General features: G+C 35.0%; 1 protein-coding gene across 3 annotated transcripts in view; it reads right to left on the bottom strand.

The window, feature by feature from the left end:
• LOC149775553 (carboxypeptidase D-like) overlaps nucleotides 1-15,206 on the bottom strand; it is a 128,921-nt gene that overhangs the window by 83,486 nt on the left and 30,229 nt on the right. For all 3 annotated transcript variants that reach the window (XM_089943232.1, XM_089943233.1, XM_089943234.1), the window contains exons 7-9: nucleotides 6,780-7,078; nucleotides 5,493-5,592; nucleotides 1,341-1,483 (exon numbers count right to left, since the gene is read on the bottom strand). In XM_089943232.1, coding sequence (XP_089799358.1) covers nucleotides 1,341-1,483; nucleotides 5,493-5,592; nucleotides 6,780-7,078 — 542 coding nt within the window. The remainder of the gene's footprint in view (nucleotides 1-1,340; nucleotides 1,484-5,492; nucleotides 5,593-6,779; nucleotides 7,079-15,206) is intronic.

Here is a 15,206-nt window from a genome sequence, read left to right as displayed (position 1 = left end):
CCATAAGACATCACCTTATCTCACCTGCCCATAAAATCATTTTCCAATTTCTGCAAAAGCCTTATTGTGGCATTACATGAGAAGCCTGGGTTTTGTTACCCTCATTTGGCAGCAATTTCATGGTGTCAAGCAAGAGTCTAGCTAAACCCATAAAAGTTACATTAAGTCTAAGACAAAATGGTGAAAAATGGTTCTTGAGCTATGTTGATCACAAGCAACATCACATGAAGTTGTCCTGGGCCATAACTGTATCTTAAAAATGGAGTCAAGACACCAAACTGTATCAGTATATGTTAAATGGTTCTTGAGGTATGCCAGTTATGAAAAGCATCGTCTGTGATGATGTGAAGCTCCAACAAAACCTTATTATAACACAAAGGTCATGGATAAAACAAATAACACAATGGTCAAGCTCCACAAAAGGAACATAATATAATGGTCAGGGGCCAAAAAAAACTCCTTATAACACAAAGGAAGGGCCAACAATAAAAACAATGATTAGGGTCCACAACCTCACTGTAACACAATGGTTAAGGTCCATAAAACCTGATTATAACAAATGGTCAGGGTAAAAAATAAACATTTTACAAAACAATAATCAGGGTACAAAAATCCTCATTATAATAATAGTTAAGGTCTACAAAAAACCTCACTATAACACAATAACCAGGGTCCACAAAATGAATACAATGGTCAGGATTCACAAAACCTCATTACAACAAAATAATCAGGTCCAAAAAACCTCATTATAACACAATGGTTAAGGTTCATTATAATAATCATGATCCACAAAACACAACACAATGTGCAGGGCCCATAAACAGAAAGCAATAGTCAGGATCCACACAAAACCCCCACAATGGCATGGTTCACAAAACCTCATTATAGCACAACGGTTAAGGTCCACAAAACCTCATTATAATACAGTAATCATGGTCCACAAAAAGAACACAATGTGCAGGGCACATAAACAGAAAGCAATAGTCAGGATCCACACAAAAACCCCTCAATGGCATGGTTCACAAAACCCCATTGTAACACAATGATCAGGGTTCACAACACCTCATTATAATACAGGGGTCTGGGTCCACAAAATGCCATCAAGTTAAATAACATAATGTGTAATAAAGCAACAAGTCAGTTTAATGAAGAAAATGATGCATAAATATTCCCTAGGTCAGTGGTTACCAATCCTTAGATTGTGACCCAAAGCATTAGCGCATTAGACCACTCAGCCACTTCGGTCCCCCAAAAAATAGCACTGAGCAGTTTTGACAACATGATTACGTAAATCCGTATATCTTTTGAGGAATTTACAGGTAAACCCAAAGTTGATTTACCTGTCCCATGTAAACCAGCAGTGGATACTTGTTGACTTGCCAGAAGTTGGGTAATTCTTCAGCCTTTGGAAATTTGGTACATCCCAGCTCTATGGTTATCTCAAAACAGTTGGTGTGCACATAATTCCAGTCCTGCATACCTCCTACAAGTAAAGAGAAAAAAGGAGAAATAAAACTTAATAAACTTTTAACAGAAACTTAGAGAATAAGTGAAGCATCAACTGTACATCACAATGATAGGCAATGTGCAAAGAATGATCCATAGGCAATGTGCAAAGAATGATCCATAGGCAATGTACAAAGAAGAGAAAACAAACTTTGTGATTTATAGTCTGTAACCTATGTAACAAGACCAATGCCAAAATAGGGACTAAGATGTCTGCTTTTGTCAAATTAATCTTTACTGCTTATAACAAGATAATGTTGTCATCGCATTGTTACATCATTGATATGACATCACTTTTTCATACATGCCAAAATCCCACACCTGAGAGGTATAAGCATAATTATTGCTATCTTAAATGGGTGAAAAGTGTAATTGCTACACTACACAAGAGAATTAAAGCACGTATAAAAATATACATTTTTACTACTAATCTGGTTCTGCAGCTAGTCAAATTTCTTGTCACAGCAGGCAAAATCCATATGGATTAGAACCAGAATACAAACACAAATATAATGAAAAATTATTTATATTCAGCGATCGCTTTAACTTGTCTATAAATGCAACTTTTAATGCAATGATCATGATCAGTTGCTCAGAGTGCCGTATTATATTAATCTCATATTCTTCTTTTAGTGTTTGTAAAGCTGTGTTTAATTGTCATTTTTTCCAGATCTGACCACATTTTAAATTATGAAAGATCCTTCATCTTTCTGCTAAAATTTTTTCCAACATATAACATCCACACCTCACAAAGTAAAGTATTTCACTTAACATCTGGCACCATTTTCTTTAAAAGGATAGACTGGTCTGCTAACTAACATATCAAATTAATGAATCTGCGAGCCAAAATTCACAGCTGGAGAAACCTATCTGTTTTCTTGGAAATGGGTCATATACAGTTGCTATAAAAAGCAAATAAAGAACTCTATTGTTATGTAGCAGTCTTCTTTTTAAAAATATTCTCCAATTTATATCAGTGGAAATAAAGAGATAATAATAAAAATGAAGAAGAAAAAAAAGCAACTTTCATTACTTTATTTTTATGTCATTTGTTAATGTACTAAAAAGGCATAATCCATGAACAGGTGGGTGTAAAATGTAACTTGGTGATAAAAAGTTTAGTGATTATGCCAAAAGCATCGTGGTTGACATGTATGTTTTGTACTTGAGTGAATCATAATGCTAGGAACTCGTGGAGAGAGACTTGATGTAAGATGATGTAATAGCAACTATTGTCTCTTACTGAATAATATAATAATACACAGTGTATTTTATTTTCCTACATTAATACTAGATATATTACACCATATCGTAATAATGGGCTATTTTAACAAATGGCAAAGTCATGATTTAAAATATATTAGTTTTTGAGCCACAAGATGAAATATATGATACTTATGCAGAATACAAAATATTAATTTTATTATACACCAAACTTGCTCCTGTATTGAAAACTTTAAAATTAAACTAATTCTTCCGACAAATTCACCTAAAATTTAATCCTATTCTAAGGATCATGAAAAAAAGTATTAATGATCTGAGAGAATGATAGGTTTGTGATGACCTAATTTATTGCAATAAATGACATTTTGGACTTTCTGAAAAATATTTAAATCTGTATGGCCACAAACCACAAAGTATGACTGGTACTGGACTTTTAATATTGTTGACAATTTAATACAGGGGAGATAACTTCATAGAGGCAGGAACTGTGGTAAATCAGCTTTCTTTTGAAAAACAAAATTTTCTGCATGAAAGGTAAGACAGCTTTCATTTATTACTTACAAAATACTCATTTTTTTCGTTGCAAGTATTAATTCTATATGCAATCACAATCACACTTTGCATGCTGAACTTTTTGAAGTTTCTGGAGTAGATATTGAGATGAACCAGACAGAACTGAGTTACAATAGTCCAGTCTTGAAAGTACTAATGAATACACAAGTGTTTTAATGGCATCAACTGAAAGATATTTGCGAATTGAGCTGATACGTCTCAGCTCAAGATATGCAGCCTTGCATATGTTCATGACATGTTGGTGCAATGTGAGAGTACTGTCCAGAGTAACACCTAGGTTTCGTACTGATTGTGTGAATTTAACGTTGGTGTTGCTGATATTTATTGTTTGAGGTAAAGGATGTGAATGAGAAAGTCTTTGTGTTGTGATCAGAATGGCCTCAGTTTTATCATCATTCATCTGCAGCTTGCTACATGTCATCCATCATTTCACATCAGAAATGCACCTCTCTACACCTTGGATGGTAGCATCAGCTTCAGTTGGGTGGCTAGATTTGTATATTTGGGTGTCATCAGCGTACAATTGGTGAGACACCAGGTGATGATCTATGACACTTGAGAGCGACTGAGTGTACAGAATGAAGAGAACAGGTCCAAGAACAGACCCCTGTGGAACACCACAACACAGATCAACTGGGCTGGAGTGTATTCCATTTGCAGATACAATTTGTGTCCTGTTGACCAAGTAGGACTTGAACTACAGTAAGGCTGTATCATGAATGCCAAATACATGCTGGAGATGGTGAAGTAATATATCATGGTCTATTTTGTCAAATGCTGCAGACAAATCAAGGAGGGTGAGGACTGTAATCTTTCTGCTATCCAATGCAAGAGAATGTCATTAACTACTTTCAGAAGAATAGTTTCAGTACTGTGGCAAGGGCGATATGCAGTTTGTACATTGCTAAAATGACTGTTTGAATTTAGATGAGATACAAATTGGGATAGAACAACCATTTCTAAGATTTTTTATATGAATGGGAGATTAGAAACTGGGCAGTAGTTCTTTAAATCGTTATGGTCTAGTGTTGGTTTCTTCAGCAGAGGCTTTACAATGGCAGTTTTGAAAAATGATGGGAGTTCCCCAGATGAGAGAGAGGTATTAATAATATCAGTTAGTGAAGGCAATACTGGATCTAAGCACTCAAGCAGCAGTGATGTTGGAATTGGATCAAGTTCACATGACTTTGGTGCACTCTTCATCAGGATTGTACGTACGAAATCCATAGAGACAGGTTTAAATGCTGCTAATGGTTGCAGCTCAAATTCTGTATCCCAACTGTATGGTGACAACGAGTCAGTTGAAACTGTGGTGTCAAGCTTATCTTTAATGGTTTGTACTTTGTCATGTAAGAAATTTGCAAACATGTCTGGAAGGTAGACTGGATAGAAGGTAGTTGGAAGTGGTGTTGATTTGTTCCTTGACATTAGCTTGTTATTAATCTCAAAGAGCTCTTTGTAGCTGGAACTTTCCATGATCTTAGTAGTGTAGTGGGCTGATTTCATTGCATGGACTATATTTGTGACATTCTTCTTAGCAACTTCATAGATTTGCTTATGAATAGTGAGTCTGGTGGAAAGCCAGAGCCTCTCAGCTTTACGGCGGTCTCTTTTAGCAGTGCGAAGCTGGTCCCTAACACTGCTATACCATATATGAATACAAATACAATTTTTTTGGGTAAGAAGTCTAGAAGTAAACATTAAACATAAATATTAACCTTTCATGGTAAAGATATTATTTTGATCCTAAAATCATATATTAAATGGCACATATGTATATCTTCTATTAGTAGTGATTTGTTAAATTTACCTGATACAATGTATATGTTTTAAAGTAGTGATTTGTTAAATTTACCTGATACAATGTATATGTTCTATAAGTAGTGATTTGTTAAATTTACCTGATACAATGTATATGTTTTAAAGTAGTGATTTGTTAAATTTACCTGATACAATGTATATGTTCTATAAGTATGATTTGTTAAATTTACCTGATACAATGTATATTTTCTATAAGTATTGCACATGTTCTTTAAGAAGTGATTTGTTAAATTTACCTGATGCAATGTATACATTCCAGTGATTAGTTAAATGTACCTGATACAACTTATATGTTCTATAAGTAGTGATTTGTTAAATTTACCTGATACAATGTATACGTTCTATAAATAGTGATTTGTTAAATTTACCTGATACAATGTACCAGTGGGCACCATTTGTAATACCCTCTTGAAAGTATTCCCCACTGATGTTTGGACATGGATGGCCCTTGTGCATGGTGGAGTGGGCCTGAAATAACAGCACAATTTTAAACTCACTTTTACAATACCTTTGTAATGATCATTTCAACAGGTTAAAATCGCTATCATCTGATGCAGAAATATAAATGGTATTAGCTCATAACACCAGAAAGGAACTACTTCTGTATTTATGCACCCTTCTTGTGTGCTTTGTGTGTGTGTGTGATTAGGATTTTTAATGCAGCTTTAACAATTTTTCAGTCATATCGCTACGATGTCTACAGTGTGGCTGTTTCTACTGATGTCTAGCACTGGGGCATCATGCCACAGACATGTAGCATGATGTCCCACCCAGTCACATTATCCTGACATGAAGGCCGGCCAGTCCTATCACTAACCTTTTAATGCCGAGCGCCTAGCGAGGCAGCTGTTAGTACCATTTTTGTAAGTCTTTGGTATGACTCAGCCAGGGTTTGAACCCACGACCTCTGGCTTCTGTGGCAGACACTCTAACCACTAGGCCACTGGAGCTGTCCTTGTGTGCTTTGACAATTATTTGTAAACCATGGCTAGGATATTGTTGTACTACTCGAGATTCATTATTATTTTTGCAACTATTAATTATAACTGAAATGAAATCATAATGCATATTTTCATTCATATAACATGCATTATTATATATGTTTCTAATTCTTAAACATTTCACAAAATCATTTCATATTCTTGATATTATACACATGTGCTATAAAATTAGTATATAAATAATTACACTATACTCATGAGCTATCAAGTTATTATCTGCAGTTAAAACTCAATACAAGTTCTAATTTAAAATAAAAAAAATGAACACAAACAAAACTAAAAGGTAGCAATATGATGACAATTTTTATTATGGAGCAAGACAACAGCATATGTGCCACTACACTGTGCAGCACCATGCCTGTTGATATCAATAGGTACACCACTACACTCTGTAGCACCATGCCTGTTGACATCAATAGGTACACGACTACAATGTGCAGCACCATGCCTGTTGACATCAATAGGTACACCACTACACTATGCAGCACCATGCCTGTTGACATCAACAGGTACACCACTACACTATGCAGCACCATGCCAGTTGACATAAATATGAATACCACCAAAATATGCAGCACCATGATGGTTAACATAAATAGGAACACCACTCCACTTTGCAGCACCATAGTGGTTGACTTAAAAAGGAATACTTACAAGTGAATAAGCTTCTGCTAATTTCATAAAAACTTGGTCATCAGGAGATTTGGAGTAGACTGTGGTTCCATAGGCATGGCCATCCTTTGAAACATCATCAAATGGATAGTTAGCCACCAATGAGCCACCATGGAGATTAGCAGACAGAACAAATGGATAACTCTTGCTCCAATTCATGACGGCCAGCGTTTCGGGCTCCTGTTGACGGTTGATGGACGTAGTCTCAAACTGATCAGGAAAATTTCTATTCAGATCGATGTAATGGGCATTGGTTCTGCCTTCAACGCCCAATGCATCACCTTCAATTTAAGCAAATGTATAATACGATGAATTATGTAAAAACAAATCCTGCAAACATAAACTTTTAAGTACATTTTCCTCAACAAATTATTGCATAACTAATTAGTGTAAGTCTGTCCATACTTCTTGAGCTTTTCTGTTTTACATCTGAACTTCCTTACAATGTAGAAATATATTAAACAATGCAGTTCAAAGTACATAAAAATGTGTCAAGTGCAAACTTAGATGCATGTATGGACAAAGACAAAAGGAACGCCATATGCCCCTATCATATGTATAATGGACCATAGAAAAACCTCAAAAGGTAACTGTCTGGTCCAAACTTTCATATATAAAAGCCATCTTCAGCAGTATCAACTTTAAACACTTAAGAAGTACTCTGTTTATCACTTTTAAGCTTTGCTAAAATGTCCATGAACTAGTTGGTTGTACTGGTAAATTTGCAAACAACCATAAACATCCAGTAAAACATATGGATTGTACCAGTACATCCTCAAATCTGTTATATACTGAGACTGTACCAGTACATCCTCAACTCTGTTATATACTGAGACTGTACCAGTTACATCCTTAAATCTGTTATATACTGAGACTGTACCAGTACATCCTCAACTCTGTTATATACTGAGCCTGTACCAGTACATCCTCAAATCTGTTATATAATGAGACTGTACCAATACATCATCAAATCTGTTATATACTGAGACTGTACCAGTCACATCCTTAAATCTGTTATATACTGAGACTGTACCAGTACATCCTCAACTCTGTTATATACTGAGACTGTACCAGTACATCCTCAAATCTGTTATATAATGAGACTGTACCAATACATCATCAAATCTGTTATATACTGAGACTGTACCAGTACATCCTCAACTCTGTTATATACTGAGACTGTACCAGTACATCCTCGAATCTGTTATACAGAGACTTTACCAGTACATTCTCAAATCTGTTATATACTGAGACTGTACCAATACATCCTCAAATCTGTTATATACTGAGACTGTACCAATACATCATCAAATCTGTTATATACTGAGACTGTACCAGTACATCCTCAAATCTGTTATATACTGAGGCTGTACCAATACATCCTTGAATCTGTTATATACTGAGACTGTACCAGTACATCCTCAACTCTGTTATATACTGAGACTGTACCAATACATCCTCAAATCTGTTATATCCTGAGGCTATACGAATACATCCTCAAATCTGTTATATAATGAGACTGTACCAGTACATCCTCAAATATGTTATATATTGAAACTGTACCAATATATCCTAAAATCTGTTATATACTGATACTGTACCAGTACATCCTCAACTCTGTTATATACTGAGACTGTACCAATACATCCTCAAATCTGTTATATACTGAGACTGTACCAGTACATTCTCAAATTTGTTATATACTGAGACTGTACCAATACATCATCAAATCTGTTATATACTGAGACTGTACCAATACATCAAATCTGTACCATTGTTATGTATATCTATATTATTTGTAACTCCTGGTACATAGTTTTAATTTTTGTAATTTTTATTCATGATGTAAATCGTACAGATTACCGTTACATTATGTCTATGTTTCTAGGGTCTAGGATCTATAAATAGATTATGTATGTTTTGACAGTTACTATTTATTAATAATCTTAATAAGACAATTATGATGTTTGGTTAGCTTCTCATTGGCTGATGGGACTTGGAAGGGTCTAGAAGAATTCAGTAACTTCCCATTCGCTGGAACAGATCACATGGGATATGTTGTGAAAACATAGTCGTAATAGAAGGTGTATATTGGGAGAGAACTGATCGATCAAATTCATTCCTATTCTTGAGTCACCCTTATTTCTTGCATTCCTGTTACAAGTCTGCAGATGTATTTAAAGTTGTACTTAGATATTATTTGAGAGGAAAACATTTGATTGGTCTGTTCATTATTTGAACTATAAAATTATTCTGGAACTATTGTAAATTACCCAAAGGAGTTCTGAACAACACCATTTTGGCAACATTATGATTCTTGGTGGACCAGTACATTTCCTGTTTTAAAATTTATTTGGAACTTCTCTTTCTTTTGCACTTTCATAGAACTTTGTCATTATTATTTTGGAATCACTTTATAATTCAATATATTTTCATTTATAACTTTGATAAATAAATCATTTGTTAAGTTTTACAAAACTTGTTGGTTTTGCTTCTTTCTGTTACTTAGTTTGTGACTATAGAATCATAACCACAAAGGAACTGTACTATTACCTTTAAGTATTGGGAGGCTGTAAGTCTTGGGACACTGTAAATTATTTTCAAAAGTAATTTTTTATGACCTATAAAGTTACACAAAATTAAAGCAATTTTTTCATGTACTACAAGACTGGGACACCTTCAAATTATTTTCCTCCTAATCGATCAATGTATTTTTTTCATTGTGGCAACATTTGTTTAAAAAAGTGACCATGGTTGTTAAGGGACTATCATCATGAGAATTTTATAAGCTGATATAATTTGTTAGAATCCTGAATCAATGCACCAGTAATTATGTTTTTATTTTGCCTTGAAAATGTAAATACCTAACTCTTTAAAACTGTGTTCCTTGTATGACAAGAACAAACAACGATAGCATTTGGTTCAACACTCACATTTAGTTAGCATGTCTACGTCATGGCGTCACCGCATGTACATTGAAGATTTTGACCAAATGAAGTACCTCCATTGGATCTGAATGATAGGCATAATTGCACTTAACTTAAATGATACCTCCAAAATACAATAAGAAGTTTCAGAAATAATGCTTTATAAATAACTGTAATACCTTAAATATTACGACTTAGTTTGCTTGGATGTTAGCAACAATAAATAAGTACCTGTTTAATCAGCTACAGTAATCATGTTACTCAACCAAGCAAGTGTTATACATTAATTGATTGAAAATGATATTCAATTCTTAGTCAGTCCAATATAATTTAGAGGGGACCAAACAATTTAGTACAGCTATTAAACAGGGCATCGCATCCTGCTCAACCCACTTCAGATTTTACAACATCTAATTCATGTGGATTAATGTTGTCAAACAAATGGTTACTGGCATTGCTGTCAGACAGAAATGCCACCATTCCCAAACCAGTTTCATGGTTCAAACAACTGCCTGGTCTCCTGTCAACATAAGACAAATCTGCCATTCATAAACAAAAGGAAATACCAGGACAACCAGCTGTCCAAAATCAAAGGTAGACTGAATGCTGTGTTGTAAGCTACAAATTTGTGTTATGGTAAGCTGAAACACAAAAATAAAATGTATCGATGATGATCAGTTATGTGAATATACTGTATGCTGGTTATGTGACTTGTATAATTAAAGATGTGTGTCATTTCGTATGATTTACATCACTTTGATGGATTGCTTATATCTCTGAAAACAATAACTCTAGAATGCATGGGTCAAAATAAATAGCAATTCATGTCTTTTTTTTAATGTGGTTTGGAAGAATGAGATTTGGTAAAATGGTGAAAACACAAATCGGCTGCATCTAGCATCTTTGAAAATAAATAAGGATATACAATTTGCACTCTTGCAAGTACTGTTCCATACACTATATATAATACCAGTTGCTGAATAAACTCCAAGCACCCTTTGAATTACTGAAGTTTAATTTACCTTTATTTTATTTCATGTTGGAAAATTCGGAAAATATGCACATACAAAATAATAACATAAAAAGAGTAGTTTATAACAGTTTATTGATGTAGTAAATGAACAAAAGCTAGTCAATGTGGTGTGCTGTATGGCGATCTTGCCAATTTTGTCTTGACTTTCTTTTCACATCTAAAAATGTTGGGACAAAAATGCTATAGTTTTTAAATGCATATAAATCTTGGGACATGGATTTGTTTTATTATTTCTTCATGTCCCATGACTTACAGTTATTATGACATTTACTAGCATTTACTAGATTTTCAAATATGTACGATACAGGGACTTGATTGTACTAGTAACATTTACACATCCATCACAATAAAAATCCACAAATCTGTACAACAGTGTGAACATACCAGTACATCTGATGGATTGTATTAGTACATCATTAAATCTACACATTAATGGGACTGTACAAGAGCACCTTCACATCTGTACAATAGTGTGACTGTGCCAGTATATCCTCCCAAATCTGTAAAATAGTGGAAATTTACAATTACATCCTCAAATCTGTATGAGTGTAGAACTGTAGCAGCAAATCATTAAATCTGTACAATAGTGAGACTATACAAGTATATCCTCAAGTTGCTGCAGAGAACCAGCTGTTATACAAATGTTGATATGTTTATTCTGTGTTCACACTCCCATAAACACTGAGCAGAAATTGCTCATAAGTAAGTGTGAGGTATACACAATGCAAATGTTTATAAATGTCATGCTTTCAATTAAAATATGGTAATCCCATTTTTGCACCCCATTTATATTCTAATCAGTATCGCACAAAAAAGCTTTCCAAATACTCAGTATTAGTTAACATACTTCTAACTTTCATGCCATCTGGCACAACTGTTGGTAAAAAAAAGCATGTTGTTCTGTTGTTACAAGGGCAGTCCCATTAGAGGATTGTTATTATGACAGTCACTCTACATGACTGAAACCAGGACAGTTCCTCTACATGGCTGTTACTAGGACAGTTAATCAACATGTATGTTACTAGGGCAGTCCATCTACATGGCTGTTACTAGGGCAGTCCATCTACATGGCTGTTACTAGGGCAGCCCATCTACATGGTTGTTACTAGGACAGTCCCTCAACAGGGCTGTTACTAGGACAGTTCCTCAACAGGGCTGTTACTAGGACAGCCAATCTACATTACTGTTACTAGACAGTCACTCCACATGGCTGTTACTAGGACAGTCCCTCGACATGACTGTTACTAGACCACAGTACCTCTAGAGTGATGTTGCTAGGGCAGCAGCTCTACAGGGCTGTTACTAGGACAATCACTCTACAGGGCTGTTACTTGGACTGTCACTCTACAGGGCTGGTGCTAGGCCAGTCACTCTACAGGGATGTTACTAGGCCAGTCAATCTACGGGGCTGTTACTAGGACTGTCACTCTACAGGGCTGGTGCTAGGCCAGTCAATCTACAGGGATGTTACTAGGCCAGTCAATCTACAGGGCTGTTACTAGGACTGTCACTCTACAGTGCTGGCGATAGAACAGTCACTCTAAAGAGCTGTTAAGTATTGCACAGTTCATGCTTTTTCTTCTACAAGGGTTCCACTGAATGTAGAGTCTCCTCTGTAATAACATCACAATGACATAAAGAAAAAAATTTGCTCTGTGAATACTGCTACATTCCATCAATGGGACTGTTAAATATTACATAGTTAAAGTTTTCTCTTCAACAAAGGGTCTACTCAGTGTAGTATCTTCCCTATAATGACGTTATGGTATCAAACTTCTGAGGCAGCAAGCAAGAAAGAGCACTGAGCATATCCATGTAAACAAACTGTAGACATATACTATTAGTATCCCAAAGTTAAGATGAATAAAGCAAATGATGTAAAAGATATGTGACTTTGACAAAGGGCATTAACATAAATGTCATCGTTGATGACAAAACATCCTGACATGTAAACGAGGCACCAGGGGTTGATGAGGTAATGTTAATTTTGGACTAAATCACTATTTTGGAATTATTGTGAATTGATTTACAGACACTTTTGATTATGTCATTGTGATAGATCATGGCTATAAGCACATCAAAACTATTCCAAGCTATTGGTACATCAGCACCTTCAAGATTGGAATTCATTTTGGAACACCAATGGAATTCACTTGGAATACTCCATATATCTGGACTTGTGATATAACTTTCAGGACCATTTCAGATTAAATTCATAATACTGAAAGTTCATTTCTCAATTTTCACTTTGCATTCCAGAGAAGAAAATTATTTGCTAATTTTCCATTTTTTTTTGTTTTCGCTCTTTTTTGTTACTTAATTTAAGACCACAGAGTTGCAACAATGAGGTTTCCACAGAAGTAGCATCAGAAATGTGGCTTCCACAGAAGTAGCATCAGAAATGTGGCTTCCACAGAGGTAACATCAGAAATATGAGTTCCACAGAGGTAACATCACAAATGTGGCTTCCACAGAGGTAACATCACAAATATGAGTTCCACAGAGGTTAACATCACAACTGTGGCTTCCACAGAGGTAAAATCAGAAATATGAGTTCCAAAGAGGTAACATCACAAATGTGGTAAAATAAAAAAATATGGCTTCAGAGGTAGCAATCAAATATAAGATTTCGTCACTAATATGCATGGGTCAAACACAAGCCAAATCTTACTCATTTAAGCATATATAAATTGTTTTACAAATATGACATCCAGCATGGAAGCAAGCTCAACCAATCATTACTATGTCTGGCTTCTGATCACTACTAAACATACCAGAGACTTTGATAATAAAAGCTTTTTCCAAGTTTAACTGAAATCACATCTGAAATATAGCTTCCAGAGTAGAAATACAGCCAGTCAATCAGATGCAAGATGACTGCAATACTATTCCGTATAATGATATATATAAATATTAAATTATCAAAGTCATCAAGATGTAGATAATATAAGCATAAATTCCAGGTCTGATCCAAATCGCACCAGGTATTTTGCCTTCAGTCAGTAGCTCAGCCAATCAGATGCAAGACCACCTCATTAATATGCATGTATCTAATTTAATCAAAACTGGATCAAAGATATGACCCCTAGAGTAGTAACCATTTCTGCCAACAAGATGCAAGCTATCCCATTTAACATGCCTTGATCTTAACCATTTACTGAACTCAACTAAGAATTTGATAATACAAGTCTATCTTCAAAGTGAGATCGAAATTGTGTCAGAAAGATGACCTATGTTTTAACAAGGTCAACCAATCAAATCCAATGTGACCTCATTAATATGCATGAATTTTGTTCATTATGAACTCATCTGAGAGAGATCTGAAATGAATGACCAAATATTCTAATCAAAATAATTTTTGTGAATATTCATAAAGAAAATTTGGATATACAAAGATTCATGTTTTGTTTACCTTGTGAGTCATGATACTTACAACCAGATTCAATCATGCTGACCATTGTTCATCAGTTTGCTTTTTGGCAGCATTAAGTAAAAGAAACAAACATGGCAAAATGTTAACTATGCAACTCTGAGCTAAATTACGAGTGGACCCCATCAAACCTGTTAAATCACATGATATTCAAACATGGATTCACACGATTATTTTAAATTACTGAACATTCAGAAAATTATGTTGCTCACACATGGCAATTTCTATTCACTGTCACTGAGGTGCTCACACATGGCCATGTCTATTCACTGTCATTCAGGCAATGACACACTGCCATTTCTATTCACTGTCATTCAGTAGATCACAAATGGCCATTTCTGTTCACTGTCATTCAGGTTCTCAGACATTGCCATTTCTATTCACTGTCATTCAGGTACTGACACATTGCCATTCTATTCACTGCCATTCAGGTACTAACACATTGCCATTCTATTCACTGTCGTTTGGGTACTAACCAAATTGCCATTCTATTCACTACCATTCAGGTACTCACACACTGCCATTTCTAGTCACTGTCATTCAGGGGGCGTTCACCAGTTAATATGTACTTTTGAGAGAGTGACGTATGTAAGATGAAGTAGTTTGCATTTAAAACATGCACAATGGAGAGAATGTTGGCATACCTATATGCTACAGTAATGTAATGTGGATGATATTTCTTTGGATATTGTACTTTTGGAAATTCTACATGATTTAAGCACACTGCTAACTAAAATAACTGCTCCCTTGTGTTAAAAAATCAGCCTGAATTAGTCTAAAGTACACTATACATAGCAGCTATTAAAATAGGAAAAATGAATTTTGTCAGACTAGATAATACCAACTTCTGAAAGTGCAATGAATGAATTACCAAATATATAAAATGTAAAAAACGTTATCAGCTCTTTTTATACAATTTACCTCTGAAATTCAGGAAAAGAAAATGACCAAGTAGAGCTAGCACTTTTTTGAAAGGTGCACATTTGATGTAAGGCCAAGCTGTATGCTCTATAACCCAT

The sequence above is a fragment of the Sinohyriopsis cumingii genome, chromosome 19 (genome assembly GCF_028554795.1).
Source record: "Sinohyriopsis cumingii isolate HCF-2022 chromosome 19, ASM2855479v2, whole genome shotgun sequence".
NCBI lineage: Eukaryota > Metazoa > Mollusca > Bivalvia > Unionida > Unionidae > Sinohyriopsis > Sinohyriopsis cumingii.
Note: the sequence above shows the minus strand (reverse complement) of the source record. Positions and strands in the feature narration are given on the sequence as shown.